Genomic DNA, 26,451 nt, shown 5'->3' with positions numbered 1-26,451 from the left:
AAAACGTCCAAGTCTACTAGATGGGCACACATTCAAGTAGCTCTGGGTGTTCTTAAACAAATATAGCATGTAATGTACAAACTGGTATGTCTTAAGCGTACTCAAGTGCTCATAATTTTCCAACCAGTCCCAGAGATCTACCCTTTTTGACAAAGATACTTCTACAAATTGGTCATTTCGGTTTCTTGAGGTGAACAGTCACACAAAACAAATTCACTGTATATTTTAAAGTCGCCACACAAACAAATGAAAGCCAAGCAAGTGCACAGATGTGCAGTTCCATACTTAACACTCCTGTCAATCATCACCATAAACGCAGGTTTTCAAACCATGAAAGTCATGATCCTTCTGAATTGCTGCTGGCTAGCTTTGCTACTGTACTATGCCTAAACAGGAAAACATTACCAAAAAACACACCATGCTTGTTGAAAAACTCACAACTAAACTATATGAAAATGTTCTTTTTACATCAAGTTCCCATTCATACAACTTATCACGCACAAACATACAGAAAATGTGTGTGAACTGTGGTCTTGAATTAAAACAAATCATTCAAATAACAGTACTGGGGAATTATGTAATTCTCAAATGGGGTAAAAATACATAATTTAAATGCTGAATATATTTATATACATTTTCAAGTATCTATCCAAGGAACAAACTATAAGACAGAGGCAATCTGTTATCTCTATGGCAATTCAACAAACAGTGGTCATAATGTCATCTAGAGACAAAACAAATCAATTTGGGTCAAAAACTGCAATTATGATAATATAATCAGAGAAAGGCTGACTCTGAATTTAAAAAGAGACTACATAATTTTGCTAAAAAGAGCAATATCAACATAAGCAACAATAAAAAAAAAATACGCACAGAATAACAGGGAAGAATGCCTCACCGGTATACAGTCTAAAAAACTGAAAAATTCCATCTACCCAAATAGCGCATTACATATCACCATATAAAAAAAGAACCTTCATAAAACACACACTTTAACCTTAAGTACCCCTCAGTGGGACTCATTCCGAGTTTGACCGTGCGGTAATAAAGTGGCAGTAATTCCATTACCACCACTTTTTTTTGGCAGTGTGAGAATTCCCAAACTTTTTCCTGCACCACCAAATTACACGTTTTGGCAGATTTACCACTGGTGGAATTACTGAGTGGTAATTCTGCCAATTTCTGGAGTAAAAGTGGAGGGTTTGAGTCCAGCATGATGCATGGCCAACATTGACTGGCAGATCTGGGCATTGTGCAGACACATCCTTCAGCTCGGGAGAATTGGTTTATGAGACAGCAATGCAGAGAGTTTTGTTGAGATCTTGCACGCAGGTGGACCTTGTAAATATTTTAGTTTTGTTTCGGGGTGGGGGTGAGCTATTTAGGTTTTTGTTTTGTTCCCTCAATTAAAAAAGTAACAAAAAAAGCAAAAGAAAATTTTGAAACAAACATTTTTAAAAAACAAAACCCAAAATAATGACATTAGTTATGTTTTGGGTATTAAAGAATAAACATTCTCTATCCTATTGCTGTGGTTCTTAAATATTTATCTCACCCCTCTCGCTCACCTCCTTGCCTCCTTCTCTCCACACTTCCTGTGTTATGCTGATGACACACAGCACTCCTTCAAAAGACCCTCGTTTACCTCCACCAACACCACCTCCTCCTCTTCCTCCTCCTCTCATACCTGACCACCATCCAAGCATGGTATGCGGCTATCAATCTCTGTCTTAATGCCAGTAAGAGACAGATCCTCCTGCGCCCTGTTCCCCTCCTACCCTCTGGCTGCCCTCCTTTAGTCCTCTACTGTCACCATCTCTTGAGGCCAAAAACCTTGGGGTCATGTTCGAGTCCACTCTATCCTTCACATCTTGGCCCTTGCCAAGAGGGCCCACTTCCAGGTTCACTTCCTTAGAGGCAGCTTCCCTTTCCTCACAAGCTCAATGCCTCCAGAGATCTGGTTCTTTCCAGGCTGGACTACCGCAAAAGTTTTTTCCTCAATGTCCTCCTTTCCTGCCTCTGCCCCCTTCAGCTAATCCAGAATATGGCTACAAGATTTATCCTTGGTCTCAAGCCCAGGGACTGTACCTCTCCAGCCCTAATATCTCTCCACTGGATCCCGGTGGCCACAAGGATAAAATTCAAGACCCTCTTCATCATCCACAAGGCTTTCTGGGGCCTGGGACCAGGCTATCTCCAACTTTCCCTCCATAAATACCTCCCCACTAGAGCCCTCCTCTCCTCTAGCTCCAACTCTCTGCTCGTGAAATGTTTCTCCATGCAGAGAGTAGGGGGCAGCTCTCTCTCCTCGGCTGGTGCCTCCCTCTGGAACAGCCTACTTGCTCCCCCCCACTCAGACTTGAGCCGGACCACCTTAAGTTCTGGAAACTTATAAAAACTCTGCTTTTCTCTACCTCTCTCGTTGCCTTCCCTGCTAATCATCCCACTGCCACTGAGACTAGCAGCCTTGTCCTTCATGAATTTCACAGGTTAATAGGCCCTCCAACCAGTCAACTGCAGCAACGCCCTCCCCCTTAACACTCCCCCCTGCGGGCCCCCTGCCTGGTGTAAGGAAGGCATGGTATCAACAGTAAGGCAGCTAGCTACAAGTGACCACGGTACAAGGGTGGTTATTGAACTTTAACAAGGATGTGATAAATACCTATCTAAACCCAAATCTACAGATGGGAGCAAGCTACAACCATCAAATAATAATGTAGTCCTAGTGGAGTCTCGTCAAAATAAAATGGCCCATACTAAAGAAATCTATTGCCAATCCATACGGCTAAACATACATAGTGCGGGGTAGTGTTCATGTAAAAGAAAGAAGTGTTCACAAAATTATATGTCAGGATGTTCAGGCCGTTGGCCTCCGCTGCCCACATTTTCAGCATGGGACAAGGCGGTTCACTCGAGCAAAGCACACACTCTGGATTCTTCGGCACGATGACAGTTCCATTACCAGCATCAGGGCCTTCCGTGATGCAAGTCTCTTTGCTTTTCCAAAGCCGCTTTACTCAGAGGGCCTGATGTAGAAGAACAAAATAAACACAAAGTTCCTCTCCTGTTGAGTGTTCAATTTCAGGTATCTCACCATGGATCCCCCCTCTTCCGGGCTCAGATCCCCTTTTTCCAATGTTTACAGAATGCTCTCTCTCGGGTGACTCACGGTTCACCCTGGTTCCACCTCAGCCAAGCTCAGATCCTTTCTCTGTCACAATTAGCCTCTCTTAGCCAGGCTCGGACCAATTGTAGCATGCATTCAACTATGGAAGACTTTCGAATGCGGACAGGATTTAGCTTGAACCATTGCAAGACCACTTGAATTTCAAATTTCTCCTTTCAATTTGGCAATTATTTGGATACCTGACAGAGACCTTCTCTCTGACTCACAGGCTGTGCTGTTTACTGGTGCTGCTTTGTTGTAGGAGCCAAGGACAGTACCACAGCAGCAGCTGCTCCTCCTCGCCTTGGTTATCGATGCAGGAGAGACCCAGGTACCTCTGACACAAAATGCAGGTTTGCTCAGCTTTAGTTCCCGGTCTTAGGTTTCTTACTTTGCAATCTACCTCTATACCTTCAATATCTAACTTGCCCCTCTTGCTCACCTGATTTCCTCCTCTCCTCATTTACAGTGTTATGCCGATGACGCACAGCTTTTCTTCAAACATCACTCTACTAACTCCCCTTCCTCCTCTCTGATCCCTGGCTGTCTGTCCACCATTCAGGCATGGTGTGCAGCCAATGATCTCTGCCTTATGCCAGTAAGCTGGTGATCCTTCTGATTGGAACACCTGCACCCTCTTTTCCTCCTACCCTCTGGCCACTCTTTTTGGGTCCTCTACGCCCCACCTTCATGTGAGGCCACAAATCTCAGAGTCATCTTCGACTCTGCTCTCTCATTCATCCCTCACGTCATGGATCTTACTAAGAAGTCACACTTTCAGCTCCACCTTCTTAGCGGCATTCTACCTTTCATCATCTTCCCCCAAAAGCTCAAATGTCTCCAGAGCTCTGTTCCTTTCTAGGTTGAACTACTGCAACAGTCTCTCTTTCTCAATCTCCCTCTTTCCTCTGTAAACCCCCCCACCCCCAAGACTTATCCGTGGCATCAAGCCCAGGGACGTCTCTTCAGTCCTAAAATCTGTCCATCGGCTCCCAGTGGCTGCACGGATCACATTCAAGACCCTCTGCACCATCCACAAGGCCTTCTGGGGCCTGCGACCACACTATTTTCAACTTTCCCTCCCTAAAAACTCCCCTACTAGAGCCCTATGCTCCTCTAACTCCAACTATTTGACTGTCAAACGCTTCTCCAAGCAGAGATTGGGGGCAGGTCTCTATCCTCCGCCGACACCTCCCTTTGGAACAGCATCCCTGCCCCTCTCAGACTTCAGCCAGACCTCCTCGAGGTCCGGAAACTGCTCAAAAATCTTCTGTTCTCTACCTCCTTCCCCCTTTCCCTTCCCTGCTAATCGTCCACTGCCACAGTGACTGGTGGCCTGATCCTCGAATCGCACAGGATTCCAGGCCCTTCTTCCCAGTTCAAACCAGCACTCACCCAGCCCCCTCCCCGCTTGGCAGTTCTGCATCCCACTCTTGTGAGTCCCCTGCGCTAGCACTTAGCCTGAGGTTCTCCCCCTTGGCTCCCCTTAGCACTTCCCCTCCCGGGCCCTCGACCACCACTTGCCACTCCTCTGCCCCCCACCCCCCTTCCTCCCTATCTCCTGCACTTCACGTCTGAATTCCACAAGGCATAGTAGGACCATGACTGTATTGTACTGTTTTGCTATTGTTATTTTGTCCCCTGTTCCCTTCCCATTTAGCCTTGTGGCGATTTGAAACACTATTCAGTTGTATAAGCGCCTAACAAATGCTAAATAAAATAAAAATGTTAAATCAAGTTTAGACCTGTGTAGAGACGTGACAATCTAATGTGCACCGAAGAAAATAATCAATGTAATTTTTTATTTTTTATTTTTTAATTTGTGTTTATGTATACATATTGTACATTTACACAAAAAGAAAATCGACATTTGTTACACTCTAAAGTCAACCACCTCCAATGTGGGTAGGCAGTTTAGCCTAAATTTCAGATACCATTCTCTATAGTGTGAGCTGGGAAATTTTGCTAGGCATGGTCTTAGGTGAGGGAATGGTAGATACATTAGTTCCTTTCCCTTATAGAGTTTTAAGTTGGAAAGATCCAACAAATGTAAAGACCTGTCCCAGCTTCACAGCTTATCACATCTGTTTTTCAAATTTCTTAAATACGGGTTGGAATTCTGTTTTATTGACTTATTTAAGTAGAACCCTAGGGAATTCTGATCAGAGTTTTCCAGATTGTGCATCATAGAGAAGGTTCTAATAATGTACTGGGCTCACCAAGATGTGAGACCCAGTTCAAGTATTATTGCACTCATTGGTACTGAAACTTGAAGTCAGAGTACTTGTTTTAAGATTTTTCCTTCAAGTATATCAAAGAACTTCCTATTTGAGACAATCATAAACTCACACCTGAACAGTACTATAGAAGAGACTCAATTTGTAAAAATCTATTAAGGGCATCATTGAATATGCGCGTCGTTTGCTTTTTACCCTTTTTAACAACATCAGGCAGGAAGTAATCTTATCCATTCAAGCTCTGTCAATTTCACTCTGCTTTTTTACTGATAGATCATATCCAACATATCTGATTGAGTCAACTTATTTAATTGGGATGTTGTGCACTTCCCAGGTATATTTCCTATTCCTCTTGTTAGTAGAGCTTACCATAATGTAAGATTTTGTGGGATTCATCTGTAGTGAGTTTTCTTTCAAGTAACTGTTAAGGCCGGTCAACTGGCGAAGGAGGTCGGCTGGTATATAGTCCGTTAGAATGATGTAATCCGCAAAGATGATGCCCCTCACTTTGAATCCCTCCCACATGGGAACATATCCGCCCCACTCTTTACTGGCCTCCCATACGTCAGCCAAATAGAAATTAAAAAGAGTCAGTGGTAACATGCAACCTTGCTGAATGCCCTTTTTTCAGCATTGTTGATCTGGATAGGTCTCCTGCAGTATTTAATCTGACCCTAGTTGTATTGTTCGAATATAGGAGCTGAATCAATGCCAGCAGGGTGGGATCAATGTCCCATTGGATCAATGTGGCCCATAACTTAGCTAGATCGACATTATCAAAAAATCCACAGCTGCCACATACAGAGCTCCCAGAGTTGGTCCCCATGTCTGACAGGCAGGTTTTAAGAGCAAGCCCACTGATTATTGTTCCTACGCTCTTTCTGTATCCTGTCTGCAGCTGGGTTAATACCTTGCTCTCATTATCGCAGGCCCTTAAATCACTCAGTATTACGGTCGAGAAGATTTAATAAGGAGCAATGCCTTGGGTAAGCGTTTGACACTGCGTCAGGTGCGATGCAAGAGTTGTACTGGTTTTATGCATAATACATCTCCAATATACTATGCTTTTTCTTTGCCCACACTTTAAGCATGCAAAAAACAAAAAAGCTGGAACAATGGACACATTGTTGTAAAAGCATCATAGCCCACATGTTTAGTATACTCACAGCCATGAGGATTGGTGCTTTTAAATGTGATGTCAATGGGAAAATTCCAGACTAGGTCTTGCTGTGCACCATGACTCTTAGATGTGATTTGTGAAATTCCCTCCTCCAATCCCTGAAATGAAAGGAAAACATGTTTAGCGTATAGGGTGAACATGACCTAATACACCAACTAGATCCTACAGTAAAGTGTCAGAAGTCTTGTACAAGAATGGCAGAAGTTTGTGAAATTTACTGAGCACCAAACCAGATGAAACTGGCCATTTTACAACTAGCAAAATTGGATGCCCCTTGCATCAATTTAGGCTTCTGGGAGTTCCAACAAAACGGCCTTCTCTGTCTACAAACATGTTGAGCACGCCAGATATCACTAATAAGATGTCAGTTCTGTCAACTTTTGGCCAGACTAAAAACAAACTGATGGACACTGTTGCATCAAATAAGCAAAGGCATGATTTCCCGACCAGGAGCTTGCTCCTCGCAAATGTTTGGCACAAATAGGGACAGCAGTTCAGGCTTTAGGTGAGAGCAAGTTGTCCCCAATGGGAAATTGCAAAAGAAGTGCACATTTCCGCTATAATTAGTTTGGAAATGTTATGGTGATCCTTCAAATGGTACCAAGGTTAGAAGCCTCTCATTAAGCACTCTAGACCAGGCGGTGCATCAGTATCTATAGAGGAAGAAGAAGAAACTTTTTCCATTTACTCTGGTCAGGATATTTTACAAACAGAAACACTCTATAAATCCCTACAAAAACGAAGCTGTAGCTTAGTTTGCAACTATTGTCAAAGACACCCCAGTTGGATCATCTATTAACATCACACGGCCCCCATCCTACTAGGAAGACTGGCCTGGACTGCATCAGCTGTACCATTGGGACTTGAGTCACACGCGACCACCTAAAGAAGACTGCTGCCGCACTGAATTATACATTGAGCTTTCAGCCTTCCCCTGGACTGCTGCCTGATGAATGCCCACTATTATGCCCTTCCCAGCCCTCCTTGCCGGTTCGGGAGGCAAAGTCGGCTATCAAATAAGGCTACCTATTAGAGAAGCCACCAAGCTGCACCACAAGATCTTCGTCCCTCTGCCATGTGTAGCTGCACCACAAGCTCTGATATGAAAGGTAAACCCTGAAGCTGCCTCCAGTGTTCTTTCGTCGCACAACCAGCTTCAGTTGCCCTCATATGCAGTACCTGCCGGAGCTCACCCCTTTCCTCCCCCGCTTCTTCCTTGGTACACACCTACAGCCCTCCCCCACAGCTCTCCCATCCTTAGTATTCACCCCGATCCTCTCCACACTCAAGGTTCCAAGCAGCAAGAACAATAACCTATACAGTACTACCAGCATCCAAAGTGTTCTCCAGTGCCTGGTTCTGTTGCTTACCGCTTTCCTTCCACTACTTCGCATATTACACCCCAACATTGGGCCTACATCACCAATGGCAGCTGCTAGCACCAACCACCTGGCATTTACTGAATTGGCACCACTATCGCCACTCAAACCTTCCGACGCCCATCACTCGCCTGCTCAGATGATGCTCACATGCTGCAGCCCCCATCTGCTCTGCCACCACATCAAATGCTGTCAAAGTACCCCTTGGTGCCTGGCACTTTTTGGACCGCTACTACGGCTGCTTTCCCAATCTACTGGCGCACATATCTTGACCACGTTGAAAATGACCTTCCAGCCTGCTGGCACACGTATCTTAACTGCGCTGAAAATGCCAACACCATGCAAATCCCCCTATTGCCTTCCAACGGCATCCCTTCACTAGCAACCTTGGACAGCCCTGCTGGATACCATACTGCCACTTCCCAGCCACACAGCGGGAGGATGCACCCAGCACTCAGCAGTAGCAACACTCCCAAGCATTAGGCAGCTCCTAGCGCCAGGCACACATGATACTGTGGTGCCAAGTCCAAACTTCGCCCACTAGGCGAATGCTCCCTTCACCTGGCAATTAGGTCTGCTACCCCCACCATTGAATCACTTCCCCCAACTACATAGTGGCGTAACACCAATCTCCAACGCCGCACATCTGTCAGCCCTACGCAATCACCAGCGTCATATCCATCCTGGCCAGTGACAACTACTAACCCCTCGGAAGCCCCGCCTGATCTCAATAATCACTACTCCATTGTGCTCTGATTAACGCCAGATCCCCGGATGTCCACGCGCATGACATACTAGAACCCATCATCCTCAACTATCTTGCTATCACTTGCCCCAACGGAAACCAAGTTAATCCCCGTTGCCAGCCCTTCACGATCCATCACTGTGCCTACAGGCTATGATATACTCTGCTGTGATAGGACACTGAGAAAGGGGGACAAAGTTGCCCTCATCTACAAGGATTCCCTCCCCTCTGCATTCCATCAACTCTACCCTACTCCCCAACTGTGAAACCATCTCAGCCGAACTAAACTGTTCACCTAATGCAACTATCACCTTCCACCTCATATATCGACCTCCATGTCCTATCGCAACCTTCGAGGATGACCTTGCCCAACTTATCTCCACAAACCTCAAGTCCATCACCCAACTCCTTGTTATGGTTGACTTCAACCTTGGCTTCAATGATTCCTCTGACAGAGGCCACTGCCCTGGCCAACCCTACGGCAGCCTCGGCCTGCTTTCAATGCATCACAGACCCAATGCACTCCCAAAGCCATATCTTTGACTGTCTCCTGGACCATGAAGATAACATCACTGTCCTCTCCTACCTTGCCCATGGTCAGATCACCATACCATCACCTTTTCCATTCCCCACCCCTTGTAAATGCAGGCAGTCTTGCGCCAAATCAGAGTCCCCCAGCCCGTCATTCTTACACATAGAACCGCCAACCTGAGAAGTGCCTGGGTCATCCTTCTACTTCAAAATATTTAAAAAGGTGAATTGCATGACAGGGCTTGTCGATCACTCACCAAAAAGATAGTTTTCAATGTCAACAACCTACATGGACAACAATGGAGAGGTTCAAATGGAGCTCCTATTAAGAAGGTTGCCAACGGGTTCAAATCCCAGGACGGGACCAGAAAACGGACCAGTGGGAAAGTATTTTGTCAGTTCTTTGAGGAATTGAATGACAATAGGCATCTTAAAGTAAGAGCTCTGGCCTGGCATGCATTTAAAAATGGGTAATGTCGCCAGGTATCCCTTGATGGTAGCCACTTGCAAATCCTGATGGGCTAGGTGCAGCAAAAAAGAAAGCACTGCAGGTGTATTGCAAGTGACAGGATCAGTAGCTTTAGCTCTACACCAGCTGCAAAACATGTTCCAGTGCTAGCGTTATGGTGCTTTTGTTGCTGGTCTTCCAGCCAAAGGAAAGACCTCCATGATGTCCCAATCATTGTAATTTAACCTCTCAGAAACCAGCCGTGAAGATTTAGATTTCTGGATGAAGAAGGCGGCCTCCCTCTTGTGAGAGTAGGTCCACTCTCTAGGGAAGACTGAATGGAGGGCAGAAGGCCCACACGCCATGTCCTCGTGGCCCAATGTGGAGCATTCAGGATCATGGACTTCCCAAACGTCCTCAACCTCCTGATTACATGTGGAATGTTGGGGAATAGTAAGAATGCATACAGGAGTGGAAAAGTCCCAGTCCAGTATCAACCCGTCCCCCAGAGCACCTTTCTGAAGAAATTTCCTCCAACAGAACAGGTCACATATCCTGTTGATACTGGAACAGAACCGATCTACTAGAAAGGTTCCCCAAAGGGTGAAGATTTGTAGAAGGACTTTGTGAGCCAACTCCCACTCACGGGAGATCCTGCTCTGCCTGTTCAGAGCGTCCCCAGTCCTATTCTCTTCTCCAGCTAGGTGAAGCATCCAAAACCAGATCTGCATTGCCTCCCTGCACAGTGGTAGTGACCATACACCTCTTTTGTTGCGTTAATGCATGGCCACTGTTTTGTTAGTCATTATTAGGACATTCTTGCACTGTGTGGGCGGCAAAAAGGCCATCAGCACCGGTCTCATCGCCCTTAGCTCTAATAGGTTTTTGTGTAGCTTTGATTCTGATGGCGACCACAGTGCATTGATCGCGAGATCGGTCATGTGAGCACCCCATCCCATGAGGGAAGAATCTGTGACTACTGTTATCTCTGGCCAGGGTTGCCAAAATTGTTCCCGATCACCACATTTTCCTTGCAGGCCCACCACAGGTGATCCTATGCGACCTTGCTTGGGACCTGAAGAAGGACCGTTATCCTGCCTGAGAATTGTGATCATTGTGATTCGAAGGCCCACTAGATGGACTTCAATTTAGGTGGGGTTCTGGCACCAGGATAATTAAGGATGCACTGAGGCCCAGCAACCTCAGAAAATCACATGCCGGCAGATGTTGGGCGTTCAGAAATCTTGTTACCATCTGCAAGATAGGTTTAGCCCTCAACTCAGGAGACAAAACCTTCCCAGTGGAGGGAATGACAGGTGCTATAGAGATGTTCCAGCGCTTGTTCGAGGGAATGAGCTCTGGCCAGCTAATCGTCTAGGGAGGGAAAGATGTGAATGGCTCCCTTCCTTCGATTCGCTGACACCACCACCACCACCATCAACTTGGTGAAGACCCTCGGAGCAGAGGTGAGCTTAAAAGGCAGTACTTTAAACTGATATTAAGAACTGTCAATGGTGAACCTCAAGTAGTTTGTGCTAGGGATGTAAAGGCACATTAAAATTAGCATCCTAAAGATATAATCTCACCATTCAATCCTGGAGCTGAAGGGCTTGGAGGATCTGCGAAAGAGTGACAATCTTGAATCTGTCCTTCCTGAGGAACTTGTTCAAGTGTCTCAGGTCCAATATGGGTTGCAGTCCTACTTCTTTCTTGGGAACCAGAAAGTAGGTGAAATGTCAACCCCGGTATTGTTCCGCTACAGGTACCCTTTCCACAGCACCTTTCACCACCAGGGAACAAATCTCCTATAGGAGGAGCAGATCTGGTTCCTAAAGAGATTACTCACTCGGGGGACAATCTGGATGCCTTTGTAGAAATTGTAGACAGTACCCTTGAGCCACTATCTGTATGGCCAATGCTCCTTAAGTAATGCAATGCCGTTCTTACAGATGCTGGGTCAACCCACTTCCCATCGGAGTCCTGTGAGCAAAGTGCTCAGAAAGGTTTTGGGGCTGTGGCAGAGGGACGAGAGGAAGTGGCTGCCTGAACAGTTTTTCCTCCACGGTCTCTGGGGGCATGTGTGAACCGCATTGTCCTCCCTGGGTAGCAAGACTCCTTCCCCTTTAGCCAGAACATGAGTAATAACAAAAGGAATGCCCTCTACAAGCCTGCGAAGGTGGGTTGGGCTGTTGCGGCTGATGGATGGCTGCCCCTAAAAATGTCTTGCAACCTTAGAAGCTTGCAGCTTTATTAAGCAGTAATCTGCCATTGGGCCAAAAAGGTGGGACCCATCAAAGGGCATGTCCAGGAGCCTTAATTAGGCATTGGGGACAAATTCAGACTTGCGTGACCAAGCAAACCTCATCAACGCACTAGAGCCCATACACCGGCCAACGCTGTCTGATGCACCCAATTGAAGGGACCGGAAAGAGGAATCTTTACAATCAATGTGATTATAGAATCTTTAGGCCAGGAAGATAACTCAGGCACAACAAATCTGTCCTGGAAGCAAGAAAACACATAGCAACACAGGTTCGAATCTTGGGTTCACACTTAGAAACTGGCCCCCAGCATTAAGCTTGTTCTAAAAGAACAATTATAATCGCTCATCTCACTTTCAGGGATGTTATCTGCAGCATGTGCAATAGTATTCCACAATGAATACAAGTATTTTGCCAGAGCACACAATGCATTAATGTCTTTTAAATCCATGCTTCCCACAGAGAATACTCTTTTTGCCAAGGTTTCATATTTTTGATCATCCCTATACAGGGGAATGGTCTGATAAACTGCAGCCTTTGAAGTGGAGGTGGCTGCCTGCACCACCAACTATCTGGTGAAGGATGCCGTGACAGAGTCAGTGTTCACAGATGGTGGTCAGCAATTTTTCATCAACTCCTGGTTTACAGCAGGAGTGGTGTCAGGCATCTGTCATTTCTATTGAATAGGTTTTTATTTTAAAAAAAAAGCTAAAAGAAAGTGTAACACAGGCTCCTTAGGGGGATTATCAAGCATGTCTGTAAGGCTAGAGTTATGTATTTTGCAGGACGCCCCCCAACCAACATTTTCAATTACCCTGTCCATGACAGTTTTAAAGGCCGCATTAGGGCATGGAATCAAATCTGGAGTGTCAAATTCTACCTCAGATGAGATATCAAGACCACTGGCGTCTTTCAAACAAGTAGCCATGTCCTCTAAATGAGATTGATCAGAGATCAACTCTTCTGAAACATTGGGTGTTCCAAAATGTTCATACCTGAAAGGTATAATGTCTTCCTCCTAGACTTCCTAAAAAATAGATCTTAAAGATTTAAAGAAATCTTTGTTTGTCTAAGGCTTGAAAATCAAAGTTGGATCAGAGGTCGACATCGAAGGGCCCTTTGACTTGGTGGTGGAATGGAGGGGCCACCTTTGAGAAAATGTCAATTGAGACGTCTCATCGCCAAAAACATACTCAACGCTTGTCGGGCGAGGAGTTTGAACAAGAAGAGCAATGACGTTGTTTCTTCCGCTTCTTTAGTGAGAACAAAGAAGAGTGACGGGAGTCGCTCCTAAATCTCCAACACTTAGACTTTTTAGAGCATTTAATGGGCCTTTCTGGAGACTCGTCTCGGGCAAAACATCTTCCTTTGAAAGATTTTCTCCTAGAAGGAATAGAAGATTGAGACTTAGCAAAAAGTAGCGCCTGCTTTGGTTTTAGGCTAACCATGCTTTTCTAGCCTACAAGCAGGAGCTAAATAGTTTCCAGCTGTATACAGTGATGTTACCAAAATGATAACCAAATATTACAGAAAAAAATTATGAAAGGTAAATAAAAAAGGGGGTGAGGTAAAGGGTTAAAAAGGTGTGGGGGTTAAGGGTGGGGTAACAAAACATGGGGAAACAGGGGAATTGGGGGGACCCCCACTATAAAAGAAAAATTATATTTTATATTTTTCAGTAACAATTCATTTGTTAGAAATCATTTCGGAAAGATTGCATGAAATCGCTTCCGGCTCCCCTCATTTTCAAACCCTGAAAAGGGAAAGGGTGCTTACATACTGCAAATTTTACTGCCTCCAAGTTGTCCATTAGAAATGACAAATGTACACTTTAATGCAATAGAAAAACAACTGATAGAAATTTAGCAAACATACGTTGAATATACATTTTCTTTTTGACAAGCGATTTACATGCAGGAAAGTCAAGGAGCCGGTATTTCTATTGAGTTTTTTAGAACACTGTTTCATCATTGAGGTGCGGGGGTGTCATCTACTTTCAATTAAGGTGAAGTAAAGAGATTTAGCAGGGATATTCTGATTTTATTTGATTTGTTTTAAATTATTTGTATTAGTTTTCCACAAACCGATTCTTTACACATTGGTTGTAAAACAGTTTCAACAGATCTCCTCCCCCTGAGTATTCAGGAATCTATAAAGGCTCGAGACCAGTTCACCCAAACCCATGTTTGTCGTCATTTATGGCTCAAAAGGTGTAAGCCGTCTCGGGGCTACCTGCCTAATGTGTGGGGCATGAGCCAGTGCTTAAATTGAGTGTACTTAAATGTGTCATTACTAGTCCGGCCTAGTTTTTGTTTGCATTCTTGAAAAGTCATCAAGTCTCGGTCCTGGTACATGTCCCTTATTTCTTACATCCTGCTTCTGTCAATTTTTTGAATGCTGTTGTGACCATCCCTGGTTGGAATGCTGGATTATCGAACATCGGAAGAAAGGGGGAGGGATGAGTTGACAGGGCCCCTCTCTTGTTTGCTACATCCCATACCTCCACGCTCGCCCCCATCACCTCACTTATCTTGATGTGCCTATGTTGTTCCTTTGGCCATAGTAGTCCCGGGAGCGTAGTCCCCGCCACCACCCCATCTTATTTATTCCATATGCGAGCTGGGGTGTCCGCTACCCATTCTTTCACTAGTCGTAGTTGAGTCGCCTCATATCATCTGCGGAAGTGGGGGAGTGATAGGCCTCCATGATTTCTCAGCGTTGGCATAGCCAATCTTATTGGTTTGTGTTTCCATATATAGTCCTTAATAGCTTTATTCAGAGATTTGAAAAAGGGTTTTGGAATTCGAATTGGTAGGGCCTGGAAATAGTGCAGCAATTTTTTGTAGCACCAACATTTTAGTTGCTACCATTCAACCCCCACCAGGATGTCATCAGTGGTTTCCATTTCCTAATATCTGTTTTAATTTTTTGCAGCAGGGTCGAGTTATTAGATTTGTACATCAGGTTTAATGGTGGCGCTAGCGTTAACCCTGGATAGGTTAGCGCCGATTTTGCCAACTGCAATTGTAAATTTTGGGTTAGTGAAATTGTTGGATCATGTTTTGCCTTTAGCGATTTAGTACCTCAGTCTTTTAAGAGCAGAGATTACCCCAAACCTTTCCAATTCTTTCATGAGTTCTGGTAGGCAGCGTTCTGGGGTTGTCAGTGCCACTAGCATATCATCTTCGAAAGCCATGGTTTAGTGCTCCGGTCTCGCGAATATTATCCCCTTTACCCTGTCCAACTCCCGGATCGTGGCCAGTGATGGCTTCGGAAAGATTGCATACAAAAGTGGCGCTAGTGGGCAACCTTGTTTCGTTCCCCTCCTCAGGGTCACTGGGCCCGAGACTATTCCATTGATCGATACCCGTAATAAAGGTGATCTGTAGTTGGCTTTAACCATTTTAAGGAAATTCTGTCCAAACCCCATTGGTGCGGAATAGTTGTGTCCATTCCACCCTGCGTTCTCAGCATCTAATGAGACTAGTATAGCCGGTTTTTGAGTTATTTCAATTTTTTCTATCAGGTTACAGACCCTACATGTGTTATTGAATGTCTGCCTTGTCGGTATGAAGCCCATTTGGTCTGGTGCTATTAGTGATAGGAGTGCGAGATTCTCTCGGCCAGTACCTTTTTATACAGCTTTGCATCTAGGTTTATTAGGGCTATTGGTCGATATGAGCCTGGACGTTCCACATTTTTACCATGTTTGGGATAGACTACCAGTTTCGCCTCGTTCATAGTCTGGGTAATGTCCCCTTGTGCTTTAAATAAATTGTATAGTTTTGTTATTCTAGGGGCCAGCACTTCTGGGAAGTTTCTGTAAAAGCAGTCTGGGTAGCCAACAAGCACCTGTGCTTTATTTCTCGGTAGGTTTTTTATTGCTTTCTTCACTTCTTCCATCGTTATGTTTACCTCTAGGGATTCTTTTTCCTCCTCTGAGATTCGGGGGGAGGGTGAGATTCTGCAGATATACGTCCTGCGTTTCCTTTCGGGGATTATCGGATGTGTAAAGTGTTTGGTAATACTCCCTTAGAATCTCCCCGATGTGTCCATCCTTTGTCTTTACCTGTCCCTCTTAGTCCTGGAGTCTCCTTACTGTTCTATTCCTCTCCCTTGATTTAAGTTGCCTTGCTAGCAGTTTATCTGCCTGGTTTGCTTTTATGCAATACCTATGTTTCAGGCATAGGAGTGGCTTTTCTGCCTACTTAGTACAGAGGGTACTCAACTGACCCTGAACATGCCTCAGTGCTACCCAGAGTTTTACACTTGGTTTCTTGGATATCTCTCCCTCGATCCCTTTCAGTTTCCTTTCCAGTTCCTCCTCCCACCTTCGCTTCTGTTTGTCCTTGCCCGCTTTAAGCGCTATCAAGTCTCCCCTTAGCACCGCTTTGAATGCGTCCCAGACTGTTCCCAGCGGTGTTTCTCCCGTGTCATTGTCTGAAAAATATTGGTCCATCTTTTCCCTAATGGAGTCTACCACCACCTGGTCTTGTAGCAGTTCCGTGGGGAAGTTCCACTTCCATAGGCCCACTTTGTGTCCCAGGGTGAAGGTCACCATAATCGGGGTGTGGTCTGATAGAGAGATGGAGCCTAGATCGATCTCCTTCACTTTGCCCACCAACCCTGTGGCTGCCCAGATGTAGTCTATCCAAGATTGCGAGGTGTGGACGTGGGAGCAATGTGTATATCCATCTGCCTGACCCCTGATCTCCCTCCATAAGTCATGCAGTGCAAGCATCTCCATTTTTTGTTTTATTGCCTTGGATGTCCCCAGTGCCCCTAAGCGTGTGGAGTTACTTCTGTCCAGTTGTGGGTCCCAAGCCAGGTTGAAATCGCCTGCTAGAACCACCTTACCTGTTGCAAAACCTGCTAGTCGTGAGAGGGTCCCCCTCAGGAACCATATAGGGTGGGCAGACTTATCTTTCTGTCTCCATACACAGTATTCAAAAAGAGGTTGCGAACTTCACTATCCACTAGGGTCCCCTGGATCAGTATCCCAAATCTGCCCTGTATTGCTATCAGTGGCCCCCACCCTTTCTCCCCTCTATTCGTCTGGTCGATCAGTGAGAATCCTCTTATCCTCAGGTTTTTTTTGTCGGCTTCCCTGATGTGAGTGTCTTGATACATTATAATGTTGACCTTCATCCTCCTAGTCAGTTGTTACATTTTGTCCCTCTTTATTGGGGTATTTAGCCCCCTAACATTATATGCAAGTATTTTTCATGGTGCCATCCTATCTTCCTGAAGTTCATGTTGCTTCCAATTCTCAAGTCCTGGATCTACATCCCCCCTCGCTCCTGTTCTAAACTGCCCCTCCAACTCAGACTACCACAACTTTTTAATCCCCTGCCCCCTTCCCAACTCCCTGAGGAGGCCCCAGGTTCCTATGACCACTCAGACGTGGTGTCTGTCGCTGCTGGCCCTCTGTCATCGCAGATATTTTGTCAAGGGGACTACTAAACAGCCACTATGTGATCCATTGACCATCTCCCAACATGCCCCCCCCCGGGCCGCTCACTCCTGTATTGGTTCCATGCCCCAGCTCCACCCCAGGGTCCATCCTTTGTCACAATACTCCTTCTTACTTGACTACCTTGTGTTATAGTGTCCTCCGTCTTCTGCCCTTTCACTTTCTGTTGGGTGTCTTGCAGAGTTAGCTACCTTCTTCCATTCCCACGGTTTCCTGCCGGGTCTATCCCCGCTCTGTTGAGCCTCACTTGTCCCGTGGCCCTCCCTGTGTAGATTTCGGAGGAGCTCTCCCTCCTCGCATGTGGTGATTCTATGCTGTCTTCTCACATGAATAGTAGTCCTAAAGGGAAAGACCATTTGTATCCAATTTGCTTTGACGTTAGGGATCACACTATGGAACCCATCTGTCTTCTCTTTTGCAAAGTGGCTTGCACTAAATCCTGGTACAGTTGCACCTCCTCTCCGTTATTTCGTATCTGGCCCGCCAGCCTCGCCTTCGATTTGTTCGAAACAGGTGATTGCCTCCAGAACATTGCGGGGACGTGCCCCAGGTTATCCCGTTCTGCATGGCCCTACTCTATGTATCCTATTGATTTGGACCCCAGGTGTTGAGTCGTCCGCCAGAACCTCTGCAGAGTTGTTGGGCTCTGTTTTTCAAGTCCTTGTCCTCCACTTTTTCCAAGAGGTTCTTGATTCTGATGTTAGACCTCTGTGACCGGTTTTCGAGGTCCTCAGATTGTATCTCCAGGTATGCTTTTAACGCGCAAGATGTTCCAGAGTTTCTTCAGTTTTTCTCTATTGCTCTTCCATCTCCTGGGCGGCCCTTTCCAATGTGTCCTTTTTTCTAATTTGGCCAAGTCCAATTTAATTTCTTGTACGGTCTGTTGTATTTCTATTTTCAAGGAGTCAAATTGCATTTGGAAGGAGGCCATATATTGGTCCGGGAACTCCTTAAACCAGCCCTGCAGGTCATCTTTGCGTATTGCCATGTCTGCTACTGGGCCGGTGTCCTGTTGCTTCAGGCTGCGATTGCTTCCTGCACCCCTCAAGCTTGTCGCTGTCTCTGCAACCCACAATTGTTTCAAGCTCAAGGGCTGTTTTGCCAGGGGAGTGCGTTGGGTCAACGGCACCACCGCTTTCCACCTTGTTTTTGACGTGTGGCTTTTGGGCTTTAGGCATCCTCGATTCCGTGGGAGTTCTCTGGCTGTTAGCCCGGCCTTTCTCGTGACTTCCTCTCTGTTGGGCCCATCTTCCGTGCAGGTTGTTCGTTCCTTGCCAGGTTCCATAGCTCTGTTCCAGTTCCCCATCCCCTCTTTAGTGGTACCTTCTCCTATTGAGGTTGTTGCCTATGTGTTGTTGCCCCTTGACGACGCCAGTATCTTCTGATGGTGCTCGATGCTATTTAGTCTGCCAGCTATAGGTCCCTTTTCAGGTCTCCAGAATGTGGCCACCGGCTGCAACCTTCTTATGTTGGGGATTGAAATGTGTGGGGGTGGGGAGGTACGCTTTATATCTCACCTGTGTCTGCTGATTCCCAACACCCCCCCAATCCTTTTCTTATGTACGTGGACCCATGCCTCTGCTGTTTTGCATGAACTCCCCACTGGTTTCTGCTACAGTTTAACTGTGCTGGTAATCCGCTAGTCCCTATTTGCATTTGGTCTGGTGTGGCCTTCTTTGATGTCCACTCAGTGTGCCTTGAGTGCGTGCTGGGGGGAGGCGGGGCGCTCCTTCCCTGTGAGGGAGAAGCTCCCCGCTGCGTTCTGTTAAGATTTGGCCTCCTGGGCGGGAAGTCCACTTTCCCTGCCTTTTCCTGGGTGCAGCGACGAACGGTGTCAAGTCAGTTTATTCTTTCTGTGCGGTCTGCAGCTATTTCTTTGAGGGGTTTTGCTGCCTCAACTAACATACCAAGGGTTCTGTCAGAGTGTCCGTTCAACTGAAAAGTCAGTCCTGTGTCCAAATCCTCATTTCTGTCCCTTACACTTGGGGCTAAACTAAAGGTTGAAAAAGTGTTCATGGTCCAGGAGAATGGCTCCCTTCTCCTGGACTTGGTCTTAGTGTTTCAATCACAATTAAGTTGCAAGTTCTCACCAGGGGGAATGGCCACCTTCCCCTGTTCAACGTGTTCACAAAATAATATCAAGTTCCTTTGGTTCTCACTGAGGGAATAACTCCCTTCCCCAGGTCAAAATGTTCGACTGCTCTTCTTCTGACACTTGTGTCTGAAAGTTCCTTATGTACACCAGGCGTGAATTACTTCCTTTCCCTGGCTGGAGGCTTTGTTGTGGTTTCCTTTGTTGGCCAAGAGAATGACTCCCTTCTCTTGGCACAGACTTGCAGCTACAATATTTCTGGGGATGCTTGTGGTCTCGTGCAGAAGGGATGTAACTAAGCAGTTCAGGGCTGGATATACTACTCCTGGGTTGAGGATTGGTTTTTCTGGCGCTGTTATATGGGAGCCAAGACCCTCTCATATCCCGACCAGCCGGGTCGTTCACACCCGTACCTTCTGGGTTATTTCTCGGGGGCTCTGGTGTGCATCAGGGTCTGCTTTTGTCTAGATCTGGTTTCTCTTTGCCTTGGCTGGCTTCTCCTTTGCTGCAGCGACTCTGCAGCCTCTGGCTCTTTGGATTATTTGCGCCCATAACAAAGTGCGTGGTCCACCTGCGTGGCAAGGTTGGGCTACTTACTGCCTCGTCATTTCCTGGCAAGGAACTTCGCATTCAGACCCAGCAGAGATGCATCCCCACCTCTCAGTAGCATCCTGGTCTGCAGCCGCTTGGATCTCCCGTGCCAAAGAGCTCCCTACTGTCGGTTCATCCTAGGAAGGCTTGACCAAGTGAAGAGTCATCGGTTTTTATGTCAGTCTCTTTAACAGCGTCTTCGAAGACTAGAGTGCTCACCCAAGTTCCACCGAGTATTGTTCATAGTTCAGCACCTCCACCTCCTCGTACCAGTACTTGTCTTTACGTCTCCCTTGGGTAGTCCATAATCATCTTGGTATTAGTAAGTGTCAGACTTACACATGTACATCGAAGTGTTGGGTAAGGTATTGGTGTCACGACCCTTGACCCGAACCCCCACTGGCATGTTCACATGCCAGGTGGGGTCACAATTTGGGGTTCAATTGGGGCCTCAGGAGCATTGCTCTACCTTCCAGGACTCTCTTGGAGTCAGTCCTGGCGCCTTTGGTGCCAGGCTCATGTTCAGAATGGGACACATCCCTGAAGGGACTACTTTTCTTTGGAGCCTGCAGCCAACATGGAGGCACCCACACAGTCTAGTTCCTAGAACCAGACTGTGCGGTACAGTGTTTTGGGGTGTGGTAGCCTGGGACTACTTTACCTGGACTACTTTTCTAGAAGGCTATTTAAACCACACCCAAGCTACAGAACACGCTTTGCGTTATTCTGCAGCCAGCAGCGTGACGCTCACCGTGTCCAATGTCCTGATACAGGCGATCATCGAAACAACGGACCTGCAGAGGAGACAAAGATGTCACAAAACACAATAATAGGAGGAGAGGTCGACACTCTCCCCCGAACCACAGAAGCCGAATGAAGTCGACCCTCCCACCGTGGTTGGCACAGGTACCTGATATATATATATAGACAGGACACCACGTGGCAGCCAGTGGGGGGAAGAGGGTTAGGGAGAGGTTGTGGATAGGGTGAGGAATTTTAGGAACACCGGATAGAGGGTAGAGGAAAAACCTAGTTTGGATAGGACTGGGGAAGTACAGGGAAAAATCCTACACTTAATAATACTTGTAACACCATGCAATACCTTGATTACTTGATTTCATATATGCCTGTTACCTGATAACCCCTACCTTGAGAACATCTTAATACATGTATTTCACACACTATATGTCATCGACATGAAACAAACAAAGCATGATTAGCAAATGAAACATACAATGGGAATACTCCCCAAGATGAAGACATGACACATGGCCCCTTGGGCTGGTATATGCAACACTTAAGCAACTAACAAGTTGTCAAGATTAGTCAGGCGAGTACAAAGGCAGCGAATATGGCAAGGGAAATGTGCACCCAGGAACTACGACTCAGGTATGCTAGAACCCAGGAGTGCAAATAGAGTGTGACATCAAAACCAATATATGAAAAGGGATGTGGGGTAAGCACCTGACCGCGAGGAAAGTCGGCAAGCGCCTTACCCCCAATTGCTGTTACAGGTACTGACAGCGCTAAACCCACGTGGAGGGCAAGCAATGACAGGATCTGTGTACTAACACTCTTGATGGTATTACATAAGGGAACTTAAGAACTGTACTCACGAGGACGAGATAAACCTCTTGAATGTCAGCTAGCCCACGAATCCTGTTGAAGAAACTGGGACCCCGAAAGGCTAGAACAGCAATGGAAGGAAAACTAAATACCTAAGTGGGAATAGTGTTTACAAAATAGTGAGGAAAACATAAGCATACACACAGGAGCTAGCTACTACCGCACACCACACCTAATAATCAAAGGGAAAATAAATGCAGAAGTGCAGTGGAAAACATGGAATGGATCCTCTAGAAAGTAAGGATCAGGAGCAGGGAAAAAACGAAATAACCTATGCAAACTTCTCCCTACCCCTCCAAGGAAAAGACAGGAAACTAAACTAAGAGGAAGGCTAAGGCAAATGGGTAACAGCAGCAAAGGACAGAGTCAAAGAAATATAGAACACAGACAAACTGGGCTGCATCTAAAAGGGGAAAGCACTGAGAATTGCTGCCTGCAAACAGAGGAAGACAAAAAGGGAAATCAAGGGAGCAGAAATCAATTAGCGCATGAATCCGAAATTCAGGGCGGAGGAAACAAGAAAACAGGAACAAGGAAGTAGGTACAAAGGCAAAGAACCAGGAACCAGGGACTAGTCAAAAACAGGAACACTGCAAACGATGACCAGCGCTGGACTGAAGTGAGACTGAGGCTTTTAAAGCTGTTTAACGAGCACACGCCTCAGGTGTGCTGACTGCTGCACCTGCAGCCACAGGTGTTGCCTATCCTCCACCCAACCTTGTCCTGCAAGGGTGGAGGTGGAGCAGTGGGCCAGGCATTCTGGGAAGCACAGTCATTTGGTTAAAGAAGCATGCTGGCTGCCAAAAACCTGGAATGGATCCGGAAGGGAAGTAGTTTGGAAAATAGGGATTTAGCGCTCCCAATTCATTACAGCACTGTGGCATTAGGTTCGGAGGAAATGTCCAGCAAGGAATAAGCCCCAAAACATGCCCCCAAGTGGCGGGAACGGGAGCGAAGGGAGCGAGTCGTGACACAAGTACAACGAGCACAACAAGTACTTAAACGTGTAGAACATAAAGATTTGTCAAATGCTTTCTTGCAGCATAACAGAAGAATATGCACAGTCTCTCAGTAGGTCGTTGTCCCCATACGCCTAACAAACACTGAGTAATTTTGTGAGCATGCTCGTAATCACATGTGCATTTCATCAATGACCAATAAGCCCTTCCCGCACTTATCTTGTGTCCGGGAAGCTCCTGAGCCTTCCCGGACGTTGAATGCTGTTGCCCGTAGCAGCCGTGAAGATCTCTCTTCTCCCCGCTGCAAAGTGCTCCCGCCTGCCGCCTCTGTGATCATGCCAATTTCCTAGCGGGCGGCTCCTGACTCTTCCGATGCTGCTCCAACCGACGCAGCTTCGACCTCCAAACAAAATAAGCCACACCTGCCGCACGCCGTGAGCCGCTCATAAACTGTTAGCAATCAAGATCAGCTGGCCCCACGCGCGCCAGGCAGTAAACTACCCAACCTCCCAAGTACTGCCGGGAATTGTAGTTTTGTTGGACTTTTTCAGTGTTTTAGCCCTCTGAGCCCAGTGTACACATGTTTGCCCTTATTCCTGACATTACCTCCTCTCCGAAGGCCCTTCCCAGGACCTGGCTTATCCGGATGCTGTCGATGAAATTGTTTAACCAACCTTGGAGCATGTACTGATTCCGCCAGCTCCCAGGAACAGTCCTCCGGCCCATAACCTGTCCAGTTAATCAGGTACCATAACCGTTGATTCCTTATTTTTGCATCCAGAATACTTTTCACTTCATACTCCATCTGACCTTCTTTCATGATGGCTGGTGGTCTTTTAGCAGTCATCCCCGGAGCTGCGGGTTTAAGTAAAGAGACATGGAATACCGGATGGATAGGTACATTTTTTGGCAAACGTAGTTTCATCGCAGTGGCTGACACACATTTAATTATCACGTAGGGCCCAATAAAACGAGGCAGAAATTTTCGAGAGCCTATCAAGGCTAAATTTCGTGTGGATAACCACACCTTATCTCCCACTGCATATTTAGGACCTGCTTGTCTATGTCTGTCAGCTTGACTCTTGTATTGTCTTTTGGCTTGTTCTAGATTTGCCCGTGCCTTTTGCCTGATCTCCAGAAGCAACTGCTTACGCTCTTGTAACGCGGGGATTTGTCCCACTTCTGGCAAATGTTCGGGTAGCATATTCTGCACTTGTCCATATAAACATTCATTTGGTGCCATTCCCAGGGAAGTGTGATAGGTATTATTGTATGTGAATTCTGCCAACCATAAAGCTTGTACCCAAGAATCTCTGCCATCTCCCAAGTACCCTCTTAAATATTGCTCTAGGGTCTGATTAACGCGTTCTGTTTGCCCATCAGTTTGAGGATGATAGCTGGTAGAGAGCGCACAGTTGATTCCCAGCATCTGACAAAAGGCACGCCAAAACCTGGAGGTGAATTGTGAACCTCTATCCGATATTATACACTTTGGTAGCCCATGCAATCTGACCACATGTTGCAAGAATAACTCTGCCAACTTTCCTGCTCCTGGTATTCCGGCACATGGAACAAAGTGAGCCTGCTTAGACATGAAGTCCACTACTACCCAAATGGTATCATAACCATTATCAGGAGGTAAATCCGTAATGAAATCCATCGAAATGGAAGTCCATAGCTGACTTGGTGTTGGTAAGGGCTGTAACAACCCTCTCTTCTTCCCATGCTCTGCCTTGTTACGTGCACAATTCTCACATAACCTTAAGTACTTCTCCGAGTCTTGTTTTACTGTGGGCCACCAGAAATATTTCCCTAGCATCTCTTGCATCTTTCTCAAACCTGCATGCCCTGCCAATGGAGAATTATGGCACCAGTATAATGCTTGCTTCTGTAAATCCTTGGTGGGCAAGTACAGTCTACCCTGATGATAGGGTAAACCTTCCCGTAGAGTACGTGCGGGATGAGTTTTACACCATTCCTGCAGTTGTCTAACTGGTAAAGCCTTCTTGACCTGCTCAATGATTTTCTGTGTAATAGCCCCGACAATTCTTTCAGGTGAAATAACAGTTTTAATTTCCCCTACTGAATTATCCACATTTTGTTGTCTAGACAAAGCATCCGCTTTTCCATTCTTACTACCTGGCCTGAATGTAACCACAAAGTCAAATTCATTAAAATATTGAGACCAACGTAGTTGCCTAGGGCTTAGCGATTGTGCCGTTGTGAAGTATTGCAAGTTTTTGTGGTCTGTTACCACCACCACCTGATGTCTTGCACCCATCAAATAATGTCTCCATTCCACAAATGCTAATCGAATGGCCAATAATTCTTTATCCGTAATAGAATAGTTTTGTTCACATCCTGACAATTTCTTAGAAAAAAAAGCCACAGGATGCAAAATTCCCTCTTCATCCTTCTGTGATAGAATAGCTCCTACTGCCACATTACTAGCATCAGTTTCTACCTGAAAAGCTCTCTCTAGTTTAGGATTTCTTAACACAGGAGCAGTAGTGAATGCTGTTTTTAGTTGTTGAAATGCTTGCTCTGCCTCCACACTCCATGTAAATCTCACTGCCTTTTTTAGTAGTTGTGTAATTGGACTAACGATCTTGGAGAAATTGCCAATAAAACGTCTGTAGAAATTAGCAAACCCCAAAAAAGATTGTATGTCTTTTATACATTGTGGAGAAGGCCAATTCACTACTGCTTGCACCTTCCTTGGGTCCATCACAATCCCTGTGTTTGTCAATATAAAACCCAGAAATTCCACCTGGCTTACATGAAATGCGCATTTCTCTGATTTCACACATAATTGATATTCTTGTAACCTTTTCAACACTGCTGTTACATGTTTTACATGTTGTTCTGGGGAATCTGAATAAATCAAAATATCATCAATGTACACAATTACAAAGAGATCAATAAACTCATGCAATACTTCTTGCATAAAAAACTGAAAAGCAGCAGGGGCATTACACAAACCAAACGGCATGACAAGATACTCAAATAATCCAAACTTTGTTCTGAATGCCGTCTTCCACTCATCTCCCTCCTTTACCCGTATCAAATGATAGGCTCCCCTTAGATCCAATTTGGTATAAATCTTTGCATTCTTTACTTGGTCCAATAGAACCGAAATCAAAGGTAAAGGGAATCGATTCTTGATGGTCACCTTGTTTAATGCCCGATAGTCTATGCATGTGCGTAGCGTTCCTTCCTTTTTAGGGACAGAAAATAATGGAGAAGAAACTGGAGAAGTAGAGTGCCTAATAAATCCTTTAGACAACATTTCATCAAGATACTCTCGTAAGTGTTCATTTTCCTTCTCTGTAAGGGCATATATTCTACTACAAGGTAATTTCGCCCCTTCTTCTAGTTCAATAACACAATCATAGGTCCTATGAGGAGGCAACTGCTCCGCCACTCTTTTGTCAAACACTTTTGCAAATTCCATGTACTGTGAGGGAATTCCGTTTTCCACTGCTCCCACCACTTGGGGCCCTACTACCTTCTCAATTAACAATGCTGTGGGGCCTGTTTCAAGTAACATGTGTTCTTGACATCGTTGTTCATCAAACCTTACTGTCCGTAGTACCCAATCAATTTGCGGGTTATGTAATCTTAACCATGGCATTCCCAGAATCAACCCAAATTGCGGGGCTGCTATAAGGTAAGGTCAAAGGTAATTAGTTCTTGATGACCTCCTTCACAAATCATTTCCAATTCCTCAGTCTGTTGTCGTATGGGACCTGATGTTAATGTT

General features: G+C 45.8%; 1 protein-coding gene across 3 annotated transcripts in view; it reads right to left on the bottom strand.

Moving 5' to 3' along the window:
- Positions 1 to 26,451, bottom strand: part of B9D1 (B9 domain containing 1) — a 391,264-nt gene that overhangs the window by 239,068 nt on the left and 125,745 nt on the right. For all 3 annotated transcript variants that reach the window (XM_069645673.1, XM_069645671.1, XM_069645672.1), the window contains one exon: positions 6,570 to 6,681. In XM_069645673.1, the coding sequence (XP_069501774.1) occupies positions 6,570 to 6,681 (112 nt within the window). The remainder of the gene's footprint in view (positions 1 to 6,569; positions 6,682 to 26,451) is intronic.

The sequence above is a fragment of the Ambystoma mexicanum genome, chromosome 2p, assembly GCF_040938575.1.
Source record: "Ambystoma mexicanum isolate Mex_15411 chromosome 2p, UKY_AmexF1_1, whole genome shotgun sequence".
In the NCBI taxonomy this organism is placed as follows: Eukaryota; Metazoa; Chordata; class Amphibia; order Caudata; family Ambystomatidae; genus Ambystoma; species Ambystoma mexicanum.
Note: the sequence above shows the minus strand (reverse complement) of the source record. Positions and strands in the feature narration are given on the sequence as shown.